General features: G+C 38.8%; 1 protein-coding gene across 1 annotated transcript in view; it reads right to left on the bottom strand.

Moving 5' to 3' along the window:
* Positions 1-13587, bottom strand: part of CPEB3 (cytoplasmic polyadenylation element binding protein 3) — a 172863-nt gene that overhangs the window by 139037 nt on the left and 20239 nt on the right. Inside the window, 6 exon segments of the mRNA XM_023531442.1 lie at positions 3481-3984; positions 3986-4027; positions 4029-4049; positions 4051-4161; positions 4163-4245; positions 4248-4550. Of these exon segments, the coding sequence (XP_023387210.1) occupies positions 3481-3984; positions 3986-4027; positions 4029-4049; positions 4051-4161; positions 4163-4245; positions 4248-4539 (1053 nt within the window). The 5' untranslated portion in view covers positions 4540-4550.

The following is a 13587-nucleotide window of genomic DNA, read 5'->3' as shown; positions in this document are numbered from 1 at the left end:
TTATAGTAACCAGAGGGTCCCTTCAGACAGAAAAAAAGGCTAAGCGACAATACATAGAAGAAGTCTGGGGTTATTTAGATTGTACTGTGTGAAAAAAATCAGTAATCCATACTGCAATAAGGTCATGTAGAGCCTCTGGTCATTGTTATAATAACAATAATTGTAATCCAACATTTCTGTGATACTTTACTACGGGCCAAACACTGTTCTAAGCACTTTATATGCAGTTTCTCATTTGGACTTGTATGAAGCAAGGAATATTATTATTCCCATTTTACAGATGAAGAAATTGACGGTCAACATGTATACATAAATTGCTCAAGATTATGAAGCCAGTAATTGGCAGAGTTGAGATGTGAACCTAGGCAATCTGCCTCCAAAGCCTGCTTCTGACAGCAACTACCCACCTGAACTTGGGCAAGTCATTTCACATATTGGGACTTCAATTTCCTCCTCTGGAAAATGAGCAGCATAGAGTGGTGGAATAGGTGCTCTCAGAAGCCCCTTCTAAACTCCTCTGGAGTTTAAACCCAATTCATTACATACAGAAAACATCTCTGCTGTAGTCCTTTTACATGCCTAGGCGTTTCTGTCTTATATAAATATAGAATGACGTATATGTATAATTCCCCAGGTGGAGTGCCTCAAAGTTATTGAGCTCTGTTGGTGGGAGGTACTTCACTAAGAGGCATTGGCCAGATAGAGAACCTCACTAGACAGTTCCATAACTAAGTCTCTTTGAATGCAGTCCAAAGAGAACCTTACTTAAAATGAATTCTATCTCAGAGCACTAATGCTACAGGAAAGTTAAGAACACACATCAACAAAATAAGCCAAAGCTCTAGGACCTAAGTTATGTCGCTCTACCTCTCAGGACCTCAGTTTCCTTATTTATAGAAATCAAGTGGCTTTTAGATACAAGTAATACCTAAGGAAGCAGCCACTGCAACCCAAGGAAACCAATCAACTTTGTTAGAATTGAGAGAAGTGGGTAAGGAAGCATGTGTAATTTGAAAAACCACCTTCAAAAACAGTTATTGCTTTTACAATACAAACCACAGAAGCAAAGCTCCAAAAAATCTATTGTTTTGGTTGGCAAAAGAGAGTGACGCAGCCCTAGGGAGCCTGGAGGAGGATGGATTTTTTTTTTTTTAATATTAAGATATATTAGAGTAGATCACTGTTGAAAGCCCCTTTTAGCTAAGAGTCTGTGAACAAAGTTGGTATGAAAAAAACTTCAGTTTAAAGAAAAAATCCTATTTGTCAAAAGAAACAAATTTTTTAAAAAGTCATTAGGTCTACTTATTTTCTCTCTTTTGTAGAAAAATGATTTAAATAAATGCACAAACATGTAAAATTCTGTACACAAGACTGAAGGTGTTTTGTTTTTTAAACACAAACCAAGTCTGATAATATTCCGAGCCAAAACATAACCAAGTCACTTCTACTCTGGTTCTAATATTGCTTCAAAACACTGAAGCTCCATTTTAAGCAAGAAAAAGAAATGAGACAAAGTCCATGTGATTCTTTCTATGGTGAAATATATAAAGCTCAATTTTTAATCAAATCTCTTCTCTTACAGATCTTTTCACCATCTTTGCCTACTCAATAGTCAATAGCATCAGGGATGAAAAGACAAAAGACCAAACTCAATCCAGTCCATCCGGCTCTCTTTAGCATTGCTGGTAAATGGTTTGCTAAGAAACAATTGGCAATCCCACACTAGTTGCCAATATCAGTTTTGGGAAATTTTTATGGACTTAATCTCTCCCCAATCTCCATTTCTGAAGATAATTAATCAAAAGCTGGTTGTATTCAGATTCAAGTCCTAGAAAAAGATAACCAATGTCTACATCATCAGCTCTCAAACCCTAAACCCTAAATCTCTATCTCTTAGTTTTATTAAACTTTCGAATGAGAAGAAATAGAAATTAATATGAAAATCTTCCATTCCTAAAGGACCCTATGAAAACGTGGTAAAATTCTCACTCATTAAAAACTCTCATACACACAATTTATAGGTTTAATGGACCCCCTTAAACTATCAAGATTTAAAATCTTTGCTCTAGCCTAGAGAATCATGTGCTTCTCAATAACCCTATCTCCTCCTTCAGGGATGGGAGCCAACCAAACATCATATGTGAAATGTAAAGAGACCTAAAATAAAGTCTCTTTACACCTGATGTTTCAAACTACCTGTGTCAAATGTCAGTTCTGCAATTTTTCAGCAATCCTCAAGGGATTTGTTTCATTTCCTTGACCAAGCAAATCAGGTCTTATCCAAAGCCCTCCTCTCTCCTTCCTTTATTTTTTAACTAAGCCTAGAAGCTTAGGGCCAAATCAATTTATAAGTGAAAGATAAATGTTTGCCCAAAAACAAAAGCCCCCAGTGAACACTCACCCTCATCACTCCTTTTCAACTCAAGATGTTCAGGACACTGTCAACTGATGTGGCTGTGGGCCCGATCAGAAAGCAAGAACAGAATAAGGACACTCCATTCAACCTTTTTGTCTGGGGCACTTCCTGGGTTTTGCTCTGGCATTTAACACCAAGACACAAGGCTCATTTTTCATTAAAGTTGCAAGACTTTCGCTTTGCCCAGTTTCAAATGGTGTAATTGATCTGCATTGTCTTCTTAAATAACCCAACTGAAGGACACTGCAGCTTTAAATATTTCAGTGCTAGCTAGCAAATAGACTCCATTGCAATATGGCTCTGAAGGTCGTGTCCTATTGTCTCTTTCCTCTGGAAAAAAAACAATTTCTAAGTCCTTCTAGGTAACAGAGGAAGCTTTACTCCTAGAATTTTCACTCTTCCACCTCAGTCCCTGATAGAGTTCTGGTAGTTATTGGAATCTCACACTCATAATTTTCCCGGCAGGGGCAATATGCTGATTGCTATTAATGATGCCAGCACCTTAGTGAGATGTAAACACATGTGTTCACATTAGTTTAATTGAGCGTGTGCAACTGTCTGAAATAGCACCACTCAAGGGCTGTTAACCTCTACAAGAGTAGGGCCAGGGTGGTTTAGGAGTGGACGGCTTTCAGGCGGCGCCCTGAGCCCAGAATTGCATAACCTGAAATGTGCAGCTACCTAAAATGACAGGAATCTCAGCCTCCTCATCGTGGAACTATGCCTGGCACCCTGCCACACACTTGCAGCTTTGCTTGTCAAAGAAGGTCAAAACAAGAGCCAAAAGCACGGTTAAGGGAAAAATAAACTAAAAGAAAAATGCCCCTTTTGCACCGTGTCAGGTGCAAAAATACGAATCCTCAAGCAGTCACAATGTTCTCCTACCCTGGTGCAGGGTACTGGAACAGCCCCAGTGAACTGGAGGCTTTGGGAGGGGGCAAGGGAGTCGGACATAGCTGCCTGTTTTAAAGAATTAAAAGAAATCAGTCGACGTTTAAAAGGCAGGGAAGGGGCAAAGAAAGCGGGGTAAAAGGAAGACTAGTGCAGGTGCACTAGAGCATTACCTGAAATGGCAACAGATTGTTACCATTATCGGTCCGGAAAGCGTTATCCTCCATCCAAGACTTGGAGGTGAGCGGGGCCGCGCGGGGGAACTTGGGTGGTGCGATCACATTGCTGGAGAAGGGCTTTTTGAGCGGGGAAATGGGGTTGAGTGGTGAAGGTACCCCGACGCCCACGCCCACTCCTACACCGACCGCCCGGCGAGGGTCCCGACCCGCCTGCAGGCCGCCCCACGGGTTGGACGGCGCGCTCCAGGCGGCGTTCACACTCTGGTGCGTATTCCAGCTGGATGAGGCGGACGAGGCGGCCGCCGCGGCCGCAGCAGCTGCTACAGCCGAGGACGAGGACGGCTTGCTGGTCATGATGGGCTGGTGGCCGTAAGCCGCAGCGGCGCTTCTCTGCGCGTACGGCGCCTGGCTGGGGCTGGCGGGCGACCTGCGCTGCTGCGGGGGCTGCGCCTGAGGGGGCTGAGTTGCTCCGGCTGCGCGGACTGCGGCGCGGGCCGGCAGGCAGCTGCTGGTGGTGCTGGGTCTGCGCCAGACCGATCATGCGGGGAGAAGGTGCTTCCAAAGTACTGGATTGACGTGATGCGGGAAATTCTGGAAGAGCATGGTCCCGTTGACTGGGGTGATCCCATGAAAGAAGCTGTCCTCCACCGCGTTAGTGGTGCCCGTGGACCAGGAGGCTGCCGAAGAACGGCGACAGCGACGCACCCGGCGCCGCGGGGCTCTGAGGTGGCGGCGGCTAATAAGGGGGCTGGTGAAACTCAAGCCCGGCAGGATTGGCGATTCCATCTGCATCTTGTCGGGGCCGTTGGGGACCGAAGAGGCCGCGGCGGGGATGAGGGCCGGCACTGCGCTGCTGTCCTCCGGCTTGGGGGTCTCTGAAGAGAGGGGCGTGGACGGGGCATCGGCTGCGCTGGGCTCGGGCTGGGGCTGCTGGGGCGGCTGCTGCTGCTGCTGCTGCTGCTGCTGCTGCTGCTGCTGCTGTTGCTGCTGCTGCCGCTGCTGCTGGGGCTGGGGCTGGGTTTTGCTTTTGTCCATCAGTAAATCATCCTGCATGGTTTGCGCAGCTGAAACGGAAAAAAAGAGAGATGCGTTATTGTCAATGTGATCGTTAATGCCCCTTGCTGAAGCGGGCGGGTGTTTTACTTGCGAAAATCCAGTGCCACCGCTACTAGCCAATTGCAATGCAAATCCATAATCTCCCATTTAGAAGAACAGGTCGGGCTGTGGTGGGGGGGCTCACGCAAGGTCTCTAAAAATACTGTTAGAGCGTCTTCACCCTTTCTGATGTCTTGGCTCCTTTTCTGTATTAGTGAGAGATGTGCTTATAAGACAGAAAGACAGCAATTTCGCCACGTCTCTTTTCCCTTCACCGGAACTCAGAGCGTTCACCCTGCAATGAGAAACTGATTCTGGTTCCTGTTTTTTCCCAAGCACCACCCTCCCCTATTTATTTGCATACGTCAATAAATACTGCTGCGTCCTTCAGCAAGGTTAAAAAGACACAGCACACGACCCTTTCTTCCCCTTCCCTATTCGGGCACTTTAAAAGAAACAGCAGTCTTATCCCTCTTGATTAGCAAACTGCCTTCTAGCGTTGATAATTGTTTCATTTAGCAGCAGCAACCACGAGGGAGAAAATCCTTGGCATTTGTTAGGAGGAGGACTCAGCTGCACAATCATTCTCTGGCCTCCCAGTAGCTGCAGCTACTCCATTTTGTTAGGAGACAGAGGGGAAAAAAAACACAACACCGTTTTTAAAGAGGTAAAAAATCTACTGAAATGTTTGGAAATGCCTGCTTCTTGTTACTCTAAGGTTTACTGTTTTTCTGCTTATTCTCTAATTTTCTTGTCTCCAGTTCTGCTGCACAAGAAATTTTTGGCATCTCGGTGGTTCAGGTCTCAGCAGGAGCCCCAGAATTTCTGCAGAGTGTAGAAATGTTCTGTTTGGATTTGAGGTTTAAGTGTGTGGGGGGGGAGGGGGGAAAGCAGTCTGACAGACATTGAGTGTGAGATGGGGTGGGGCTTTTTAAAAATCCCTCTGAGATTTAAGAAGAAAGTCAAGATAATTCTGGGGTTGCCAGATTTTCATTTTGAATCCTCCTGCTGCTGCCTTGGTCACAAGACTTTGGCAAATTTAGAATCCACTCTCTTATCACTAGTATTAGCAGTGAAAGATTATGGTTTGAAGACCCTGAATTACCAAATGCTAGCAAAAGGGTTAAAAATAGCATAGTACAAAGTCCCAAATTCTCATACATTGTAATTATAGTGCATTGTCATTACTGCTTCATTTAGCCATATAAGGAGTGTATGGTATTTTCCATTTCTCATAGGACTATATTCACCTCTACCATACATACTGCCTGTTTTCTCATTCAAAGATGAAAATAGAATCACTCAAAACTAGATTTCCATACACATAGTTATCACCGAGTTAATTTGTTCCTTAGAACATCTTAATTGTTTTAAATATATTAATATCACAGTGCTGAGACCCTGAAAACAAATATCTTAAAATGTTAAAGGGGCATATGATAAAACATTATTTTTAGATGATGATTCAGTATAATTGCAACAAAGTTATTAATATATTTAATGCAGTTACTTAATTAACTCAGATACTTGGAGAAGCATCTTTCTCAGAGCATTCAAATACATACTGAAGCTCTGCCTTTGGACATCCTCATGATAATAACTGTTGTAAAATAAATGTTTTGGAAAATGGAGATGCTACCGATCTTAATTGTTATGCAAAATATGTTAGACTGAGAAATGGGATTTAAAGTAGTTCTATTTTATTAAAGACTATCTTAAAAATGGTTCACGTTTCATTTTAAAGTTTCATACACAGAGAAAATAGGAGGCTCAAGGAAATGCTTTATAGCCACCTTACTCTTTTCTACTCCCCTATCTGCTATCTCCCCCACCAAAAAAAACCCAACCCAATATGATACATATCACAAATTGCCAGTTACTACCAATAAAACCTATTTAAGATTGATTTTATGTTCCTCAGTTCCTTTGGTCTAAAACAATGGCTTTGATCAGTATTGAAAAATATGACACAAAGAGGCAAGCGAAGCTTTGATTCACAACACTAAGTTATATTGCTGTTAAAGGAAATGGTCATAGAAAGAAACATTTTCATACTTGGTTTAAGCAGTGCTGCAGTAAACCATTATAATCTGAGATTTGAGATGCTTCCAGTGGGCTAGAATTGTCTTTACAATAGCCATATCATCATGGCTGAAATATGCATTTGATTATAATTTCAAGATCACTCACTCAGCTTTTCTGATGCTTTTTGTTAATGCCTTCAGTTTAAACTACATGCTCTTGGTGGAAAAAATAATGTTGTACTATAGCAAAAAAAAAAAAAAAAAGCCAAAAAGTAAGCTGGACTCAGAATATTTTATAAAGGCTATAATTAATATTATATATTTGTTGAATTTTTAAATTTTATCATACCATGAACACTCATTTTTCTTCTCAACTCTCTTAAGGATATAAATTTTACTTTCTGCATAAATTCACTCTGTCAAGGTCAAGACCCATCTTTAATAAATAAGACCCTTTAAACAAAAGGTAAGCAACAGATTCAGATAACATTTCAAAGTTAATATGCAAAGTCTTTTAGTGACTGCTTATATATTGTTTGTTTCATTGGTTCAGGGTTTTTTTTTTCTCTCCCTTTTTCTTTTTTCTTATTTACAGCAAAGTCCGAGAAATAGATACCTCCTTCCCCTCCCCCCACCACACACACAATAGATCTTCTTTTACATGCAATCGCCCAATCTCAAGTAACAAATTCTTAGTAGCAGTTACCTTTGAGTGTCCAGTTTTTAAGGATCGATAAAATTAAAAAGTGTATAGTATTTATTTTCTTCTTTCGGGTTGATTATGTGACCGCTCGGCAAAAGCACTTTGACAACTGTAAGAAGAGAGGGCATGCGCACACCGGGAACTGTGGGGGCTGAAGTCCTTCACAAGGTACTCTGCCTGACTTAAGCACGTTCGGCCAGGAAACGAGGAAGCCTCTCAAACACTGATCCCAAGGGGAAGAGGTTGTACCCGGATTACATTGTATCTTCCTAACTAATCTAAATCACGAGTGGTTGAAATGAGAAAGGGGAAAATTAAAATGGTTTGTCAACTTGATTTAGGAAGCCAGGTTAAAAGAGAAACTAGATTGTATGGCTCAAAATACACAAACCCAGCAGAGCTACCTTAAATGGTATTAGAATGGCAATGACTGCGTAGCCAGCAATAGGAACCACACCAGAGCAAAAGAGACTGGGGTGGGGAGGGGTAAAAAAAAAAGGAGGGGAACTACCAGGGAAGAATACTTAAAATCTGACCATATGTAACATTTTTAATGTTTGTTAGAATGATAGAATGAAAAATATCTTAATATTAAATGTGATATTAACCTTGGAGGTCAGATAAAAATAGGTTTAGTCATAAATTTTTGACATCCACCAAGATTTCTTTGTATTTGAGTTTTCAACGAAGGTATGAATTACTTATTTTAATATTTTATCTGATATGCTCTGCATCAATTCACCTCCTTATTTTACTTGTCAAAATAAAAGTTTACCTTGCATTATTCATACAATGATCAATCAAATAAAATTAAACTCTTTTAAGCTAAAATATTTGGTGAAATATTAAAAAACTGCATAGGACAGTGACTTCTTTATTCAAGACAGAAAGTAGATACAGTTTCTATTTTCTAAAAAATATTTTAGTGTACATTTTTCCTATTTTAACATCATGACTCCAAGGCTAGAATCTCAGAACATATTAACATCAACCATTATTATCTATAGCTTCTGAAAGCAATAGTTCAACTACCAGTTTGCTCACGCAGGCAAAAGTTACTATTTCTTGTGGGATTTGGCACAATGCCATTCACCCAAGGGGTTCAAAGTAAATGTCAGCTGATGACTATGCTGATTGAACTTGGAACTAAAAATGTTAAGCTTCATTTAAAATTGTCTTAATTTTCTATTTACCTTATTCACCAATTAGAACTAAAGTATTACTAGAGACTACCAATTTGCAGCAGTTAGTAGTCTTTGTTTCTAGTTATTTCTAAGGAAAAAAAACTAAAAATTTAAGAGGAAAAAATCATTTTGAATCAATCTGCCAAAATCTCTTTTCAAAAGAACTAAATAGTCTTCTTATTCCTACTATGAACTTATCTTATATTCCCTATTTTTTTTCTTCTTCTACCCTCCTAAAAAAGTTTCACTTCTGCGAAGGTGCTATACTTACCATTTACATTCTATGAGGATCAACTCAAGGTTAATCTTATTCCTGAAGACTTCCTAACCTACCAAACTTCTGCTACATTTTCAAGTATTGGAGTTAAAAAAAAAAAATTCCCTCATAAAATCCCTACAAAGACTTGATTTTAAAAAAATTACTTGAAAATAATGTCAAGACTTTATCAGTAAAGTAGAAATTTTTAAGTAACTCAGGTGTGCTTGCAAATGGTTTACTTGGGCATTTACTAATTCATTTGACCCCAAATGCTGGTCTACTAATAATTCGCACAATGAAGAAAAATACATTTGGCTCCTGACTCTTGATAAATGACAATAAAAAATTAGCACTGCCCATACTTAATGTAATCTTATTGTATTTGAAATGAACTAATTTCTACTCTTCTGTCCCTAAAATGGGCACTCAAATCTAAAAAGAAAATGACTCAAACATAAATATCAAGTTGCAAACAAATACCAAGCAAACAATCAATTATAGGAGGACCCCCAAAAAGGACAAAGATCTTCTCTACTAAAATCCTGTTTTGTATTTAACCAGAAAGGAAGCACTTTCTAAGATTCTGTCTTCAGGTCACATAGCTTAATTTAATCATATACTCCTTTTGAATAGTCATGAAAGGCTATAAAAATAGAGACTGCAGAGTTAATTCACTGAAATATACATGGGTCAAATATATCTTTCTAGGCTTCCTTCCTTTCCTTCCCTATCTTCATCTCTGGCACAATTCTTCTAAGTCCTGGGTAGTTGGTGGTTGTTCCATATATCCTTGCTGAATGAATGAATGAATGGATGAGTGAATAAATGAATGAATGGATGAAATATAGTTTTTGATTATCTAAAACAGCCAAGATTTGAGTAAGTATTAAATTATTCTCCATTTAGAAGAGCAATTCCTTTTTCATTAGCTGCAAGAATGAATACGAAGGGGTAGGGTATAAAATAGAAAATCATCTTGGCCCTTATGATGTTCAACAATATGCAGATCATTTGATTATCATCATGAAATAACATTCACTAAGCACTAATTAAACAGGGAACTTTGTTCCCATCTAAGAGTTTACAATCTAATAAAGACACACACTCCACCCCTCTGCATCATTAAGTTCACAATAGCCACTCAAAGCCAAGTCCAATAGATGTTTTGTCAGTCTTTACCTTACTTGACCTTGCAGAAACATTGACATAATTGACCATACTTTCTGGACATACCTTCTTCCCTTGGCTTCCTTCATGCTGTCCTTTCTCTGTTTTCTTATATTTAGAGTTACATGTGTGCACATTCTCTGTCTCTGTTCTCTTAGCTAAGTGACTTTAAACATTGAGTTCTTCAATAGGGCTATATCCTAGGCCCTCTTCTCATCTCACTCTATGTGAGTGGCTTTCCCAACTATAAGGAAAGGACCAGGCCCATCTTACTGACAACTATATTCCCAATATCTATCACTGTGCCTAGCACATAATAAATAGGTATTTAATAAATATTTTTTAAATTAAAATTACATTTATATGCAAAGGGTCAAGAATGCCAAGGCAATCTAGGTGACAAAAAATAAATAAACCTTCAGGACTTCCACTACCAGATATCAAGACCTATTATAAAGCTATAGTAATTAAACTGTAGTTATTGGCACAAGGATAAGAAAATAGACAAATGAAACAAAAAATCTAGAAACAGATCTACAAATGTATGATCCCCAGATATATGAAAAGAGTAGCACTGCAGTAGTGAAAGGATGGTCTTTTCAATAAAAGATATTGCAGTCAACTGAATATCCATATGGCAGAAAAGAGACCTTTACCCTTGCCGCACCATACAGAGAAATCAATTCCAGATGAATTGTAAAAGGTAAACAATAATGCCTTTAAATGAACATAGAAGAGTATTTTCATGACATTAGAGTAGGCAATGGTTTCTTCAACAGGTCACAAAAGTGATAACAATAAAGGAAAATTTTAATAAATTAATTAAGAACATGTTTACCAAAAGCCAGAATTAGGGTGAAAATTCATAAAATAGGAGAAATATGTGCTATATATTTTTTCAACAAAAGATTAATAATCAGAATATACAAAGGACCCTTACAAATTAAAAACTGTAGATATTCCAAAGAAAAATGGACAAGAGATTTCAACAAAAGATATCCAAAGGGCCAAAAAGCATATGAAAAGATACTTAATCTAACTAATTATCAAAGAAATACAAAACAAAACCAGAATGGCTAAAATTGGAAAAGGCAGACAATACCACACATTAGCAAGGATGTGGGGACAACTCATTCTCAAACACTGCTGGTGGAAGTATAATTTAGTATAACTGTATAACCACATTGCAAAACTATTTAGCAAGATCTGTTAAAGCAAACATTCACACACCTTATGCCCAGTAACTGTGCATCTAGATCAGTGCCCAACAGGTGTGTTTTGGTGGACAATCTGGAGAGTACCTGGGTTTTTTATGTTTCTTGCTTCTTTGTCCATTAGTTTTGAGTTCATTCTTCAACTATTGTATGAAAGGCCTCCTAGCCACAAAGTAGCAATTCCAAAACTTCATCTACTTTTTCACTGACTTTGTCTCTGACTTATGAGAGAAAATTGAGGCTATTTGGCAATAATGTCCCCAATTTCTGAGCTGCCTACGACCAAGCTCCCCTTACCAACTTATCTGTATTTTCATCCATACTTCCTTTCCTCCTGTCTCAGGAGAAGCTGAGTCCCCATACAGGTCCACAATTAATCCCTCCATCTGTAGTCTAAAACTCATTCCTTCTAGTTTCCTTGAGGCGTAGTCCATTAATTATTCTCAATTTACTCCTTCCCATTCCAGACAGGCTATTTGAAAGAAACTTCTAAATCCTAGCTCTACTTTCTCATTTCCAGTTGACACCCAAACTTATGCATCTGGCTTCTGCCTCTACCAACCTACTAAAATTGCTCCTGCTAATGACCTTAGTAAAGTTACCAATGACCAACTGACACTTTTAAATTCTTAATTTATTTTATTTGCCATTCATCCTTCATAAAACACTTGTAGCAAGCATATTTCTAAGACAGTCCTCCAAGATTCCAGGCTAGAAGGAAAATAGGAACCTTCATCCTATAACTGCAATTCTGAAACAATAAGAATGAGCTTGAAAGTGGGTTTGACACCCTGAACAGAGAACCCAGCCATGCTGTACCAGACTTCTTACCTACAGAACTGTTTAAGTTAATAAATGAGTGTTGTTTTAAGCCATTAAGCCGGTGGCAATTTGTTATCTTGCGGTAGAAAACCAACACAACATTATTCCATTTTCTTTGAAAACATGACTTTCCTGGTTCTTCACTTCTGATGTTTCTTCTTGGTCTCCTGGTCACTAAATACAGCTTCCCTCAGGGTGCTCCTAATTCTACACTCTCTGTGGGCAGTGTTATGTTCATGAGTTGAGAAATTAAGTTCACCGCTATCTAGGTTTCCAGGTCAAACATTTTTCCTAAGTTCCAAAACACTGTTTAATAACTTCTCTATCTGAGGATCCCACAGCACCATTCCTCCCACAGATGTGCTTCTGCCTTTATTCCTGGTTTACTTATCTTTATTCTATTTAGTGGCACCCCATCTATCTAGTCACTCAAGTTAGTAATCTCAACATGATTTTGTCCTTTCCCTTCTCCCTCATTGAGGGACAAGTCCAATTGATCACTAAAACTTATTAATTCTACCCCCTAAATTTCTGCTTGATATCCTCTCCTCTTCATTCGCAGCCAGTATAATACTTCACCTAAATAATGGCAGTAATATCCTAATGTCTTTTATTTAGTACCTTTCCCAATGTGGCCTACATACTAAAGCCTGAGTAATCATTCAAACACAGTTTTACCATGTTATGCCCCTTCCTAAAGCTCTTTAATTACCTTTCCCTTGCCAAGAAGATAAAATATAAAATACAAACATAATCTTCTATTCTTCTTCCCAACTACACCAAACTATTACAAGTCCCTGGACGGACCATGCTCTTCTACCGTAATGCCTCGGCACATATTCCTTCTGCCTGAAATCTCTCTCTACCTCTTGATGTCCCACTCTCCTCACCCATTAGAAACAGTTCAAATGCCACTTCTTTGAACCTTTCCCTGACTATAGAGCAGAACTGCCTATTCCCTCCCTCCTTCATGTACCTCTGTAACACACACATATCTTTATTGCAATATTCTTCATACTTTAGTGTAATTCTGTGTTTACACATTTATCTTTCCTAAAGTAACTCCAGCATCAGGACTATAATCATTTTTGTAACTCATGGACTTTGCCTGAAACATAGAGATAAAAGTTTGTTGAATAAAAGTTTGTTGACCAGATCAAAAAACAAAGTATATTTTACCTCAATTTATAGAGGCTGAGAGCATTTCTTTAACATCAGATGAAAAGAAATTCTCTTGCCTTAAGAGTATTTCAAAAACATTATGTTTAATGACACTATTTTAATGTTTAATGAAGATATTCCATACTAAAATTTGGTGTAATTAATTTACCCTTTCTCATGTTGTAGGACATTTAATTTCTTTACAAGTTTTCACTACTTTCCAAACTGATTGTTTCCTTAACCCGTATTTCTAAAGAAAATATTACTTGGTTAAAAGGCATAAAATTAAGGCTTTTGAATGGAACAGAACTGAGAGCCCAGAAATAAACCCACATATATATGGTCAAATAATTTTCAACAAAGGAGCCAAAAACATGCAACAGAGAAAAGAAAGCCTCTTCAATAAATGGTGCTGGGAAAATTGGAAAGCTGCATGTAAAAGAATGAAACTAGACTATCTGTTGCTATACGC

The sequence above is a fragment of the Pteropus vampyrus genome, unplaced genomic scaffold (genome assembly GCF_000151845.1).
Source record: "Pteropus vampyrus isolate Shadow unplaced genomic scaffold, Pvam_2.0 Scaffold68, whole genome shotgun sequence".
Taxonomy (NCBI): domain Eukaryota; kingdom Metazoa; phylum Chordata; class Mammalia; order Chiroptera; family Pteropodidae; genus Pteropus; species Pteropus vampyrus.
Note: the sequence above shows the minus strand (reverse complement) of the source record. Positions and strands in the feature narration are given on the sequence as shown.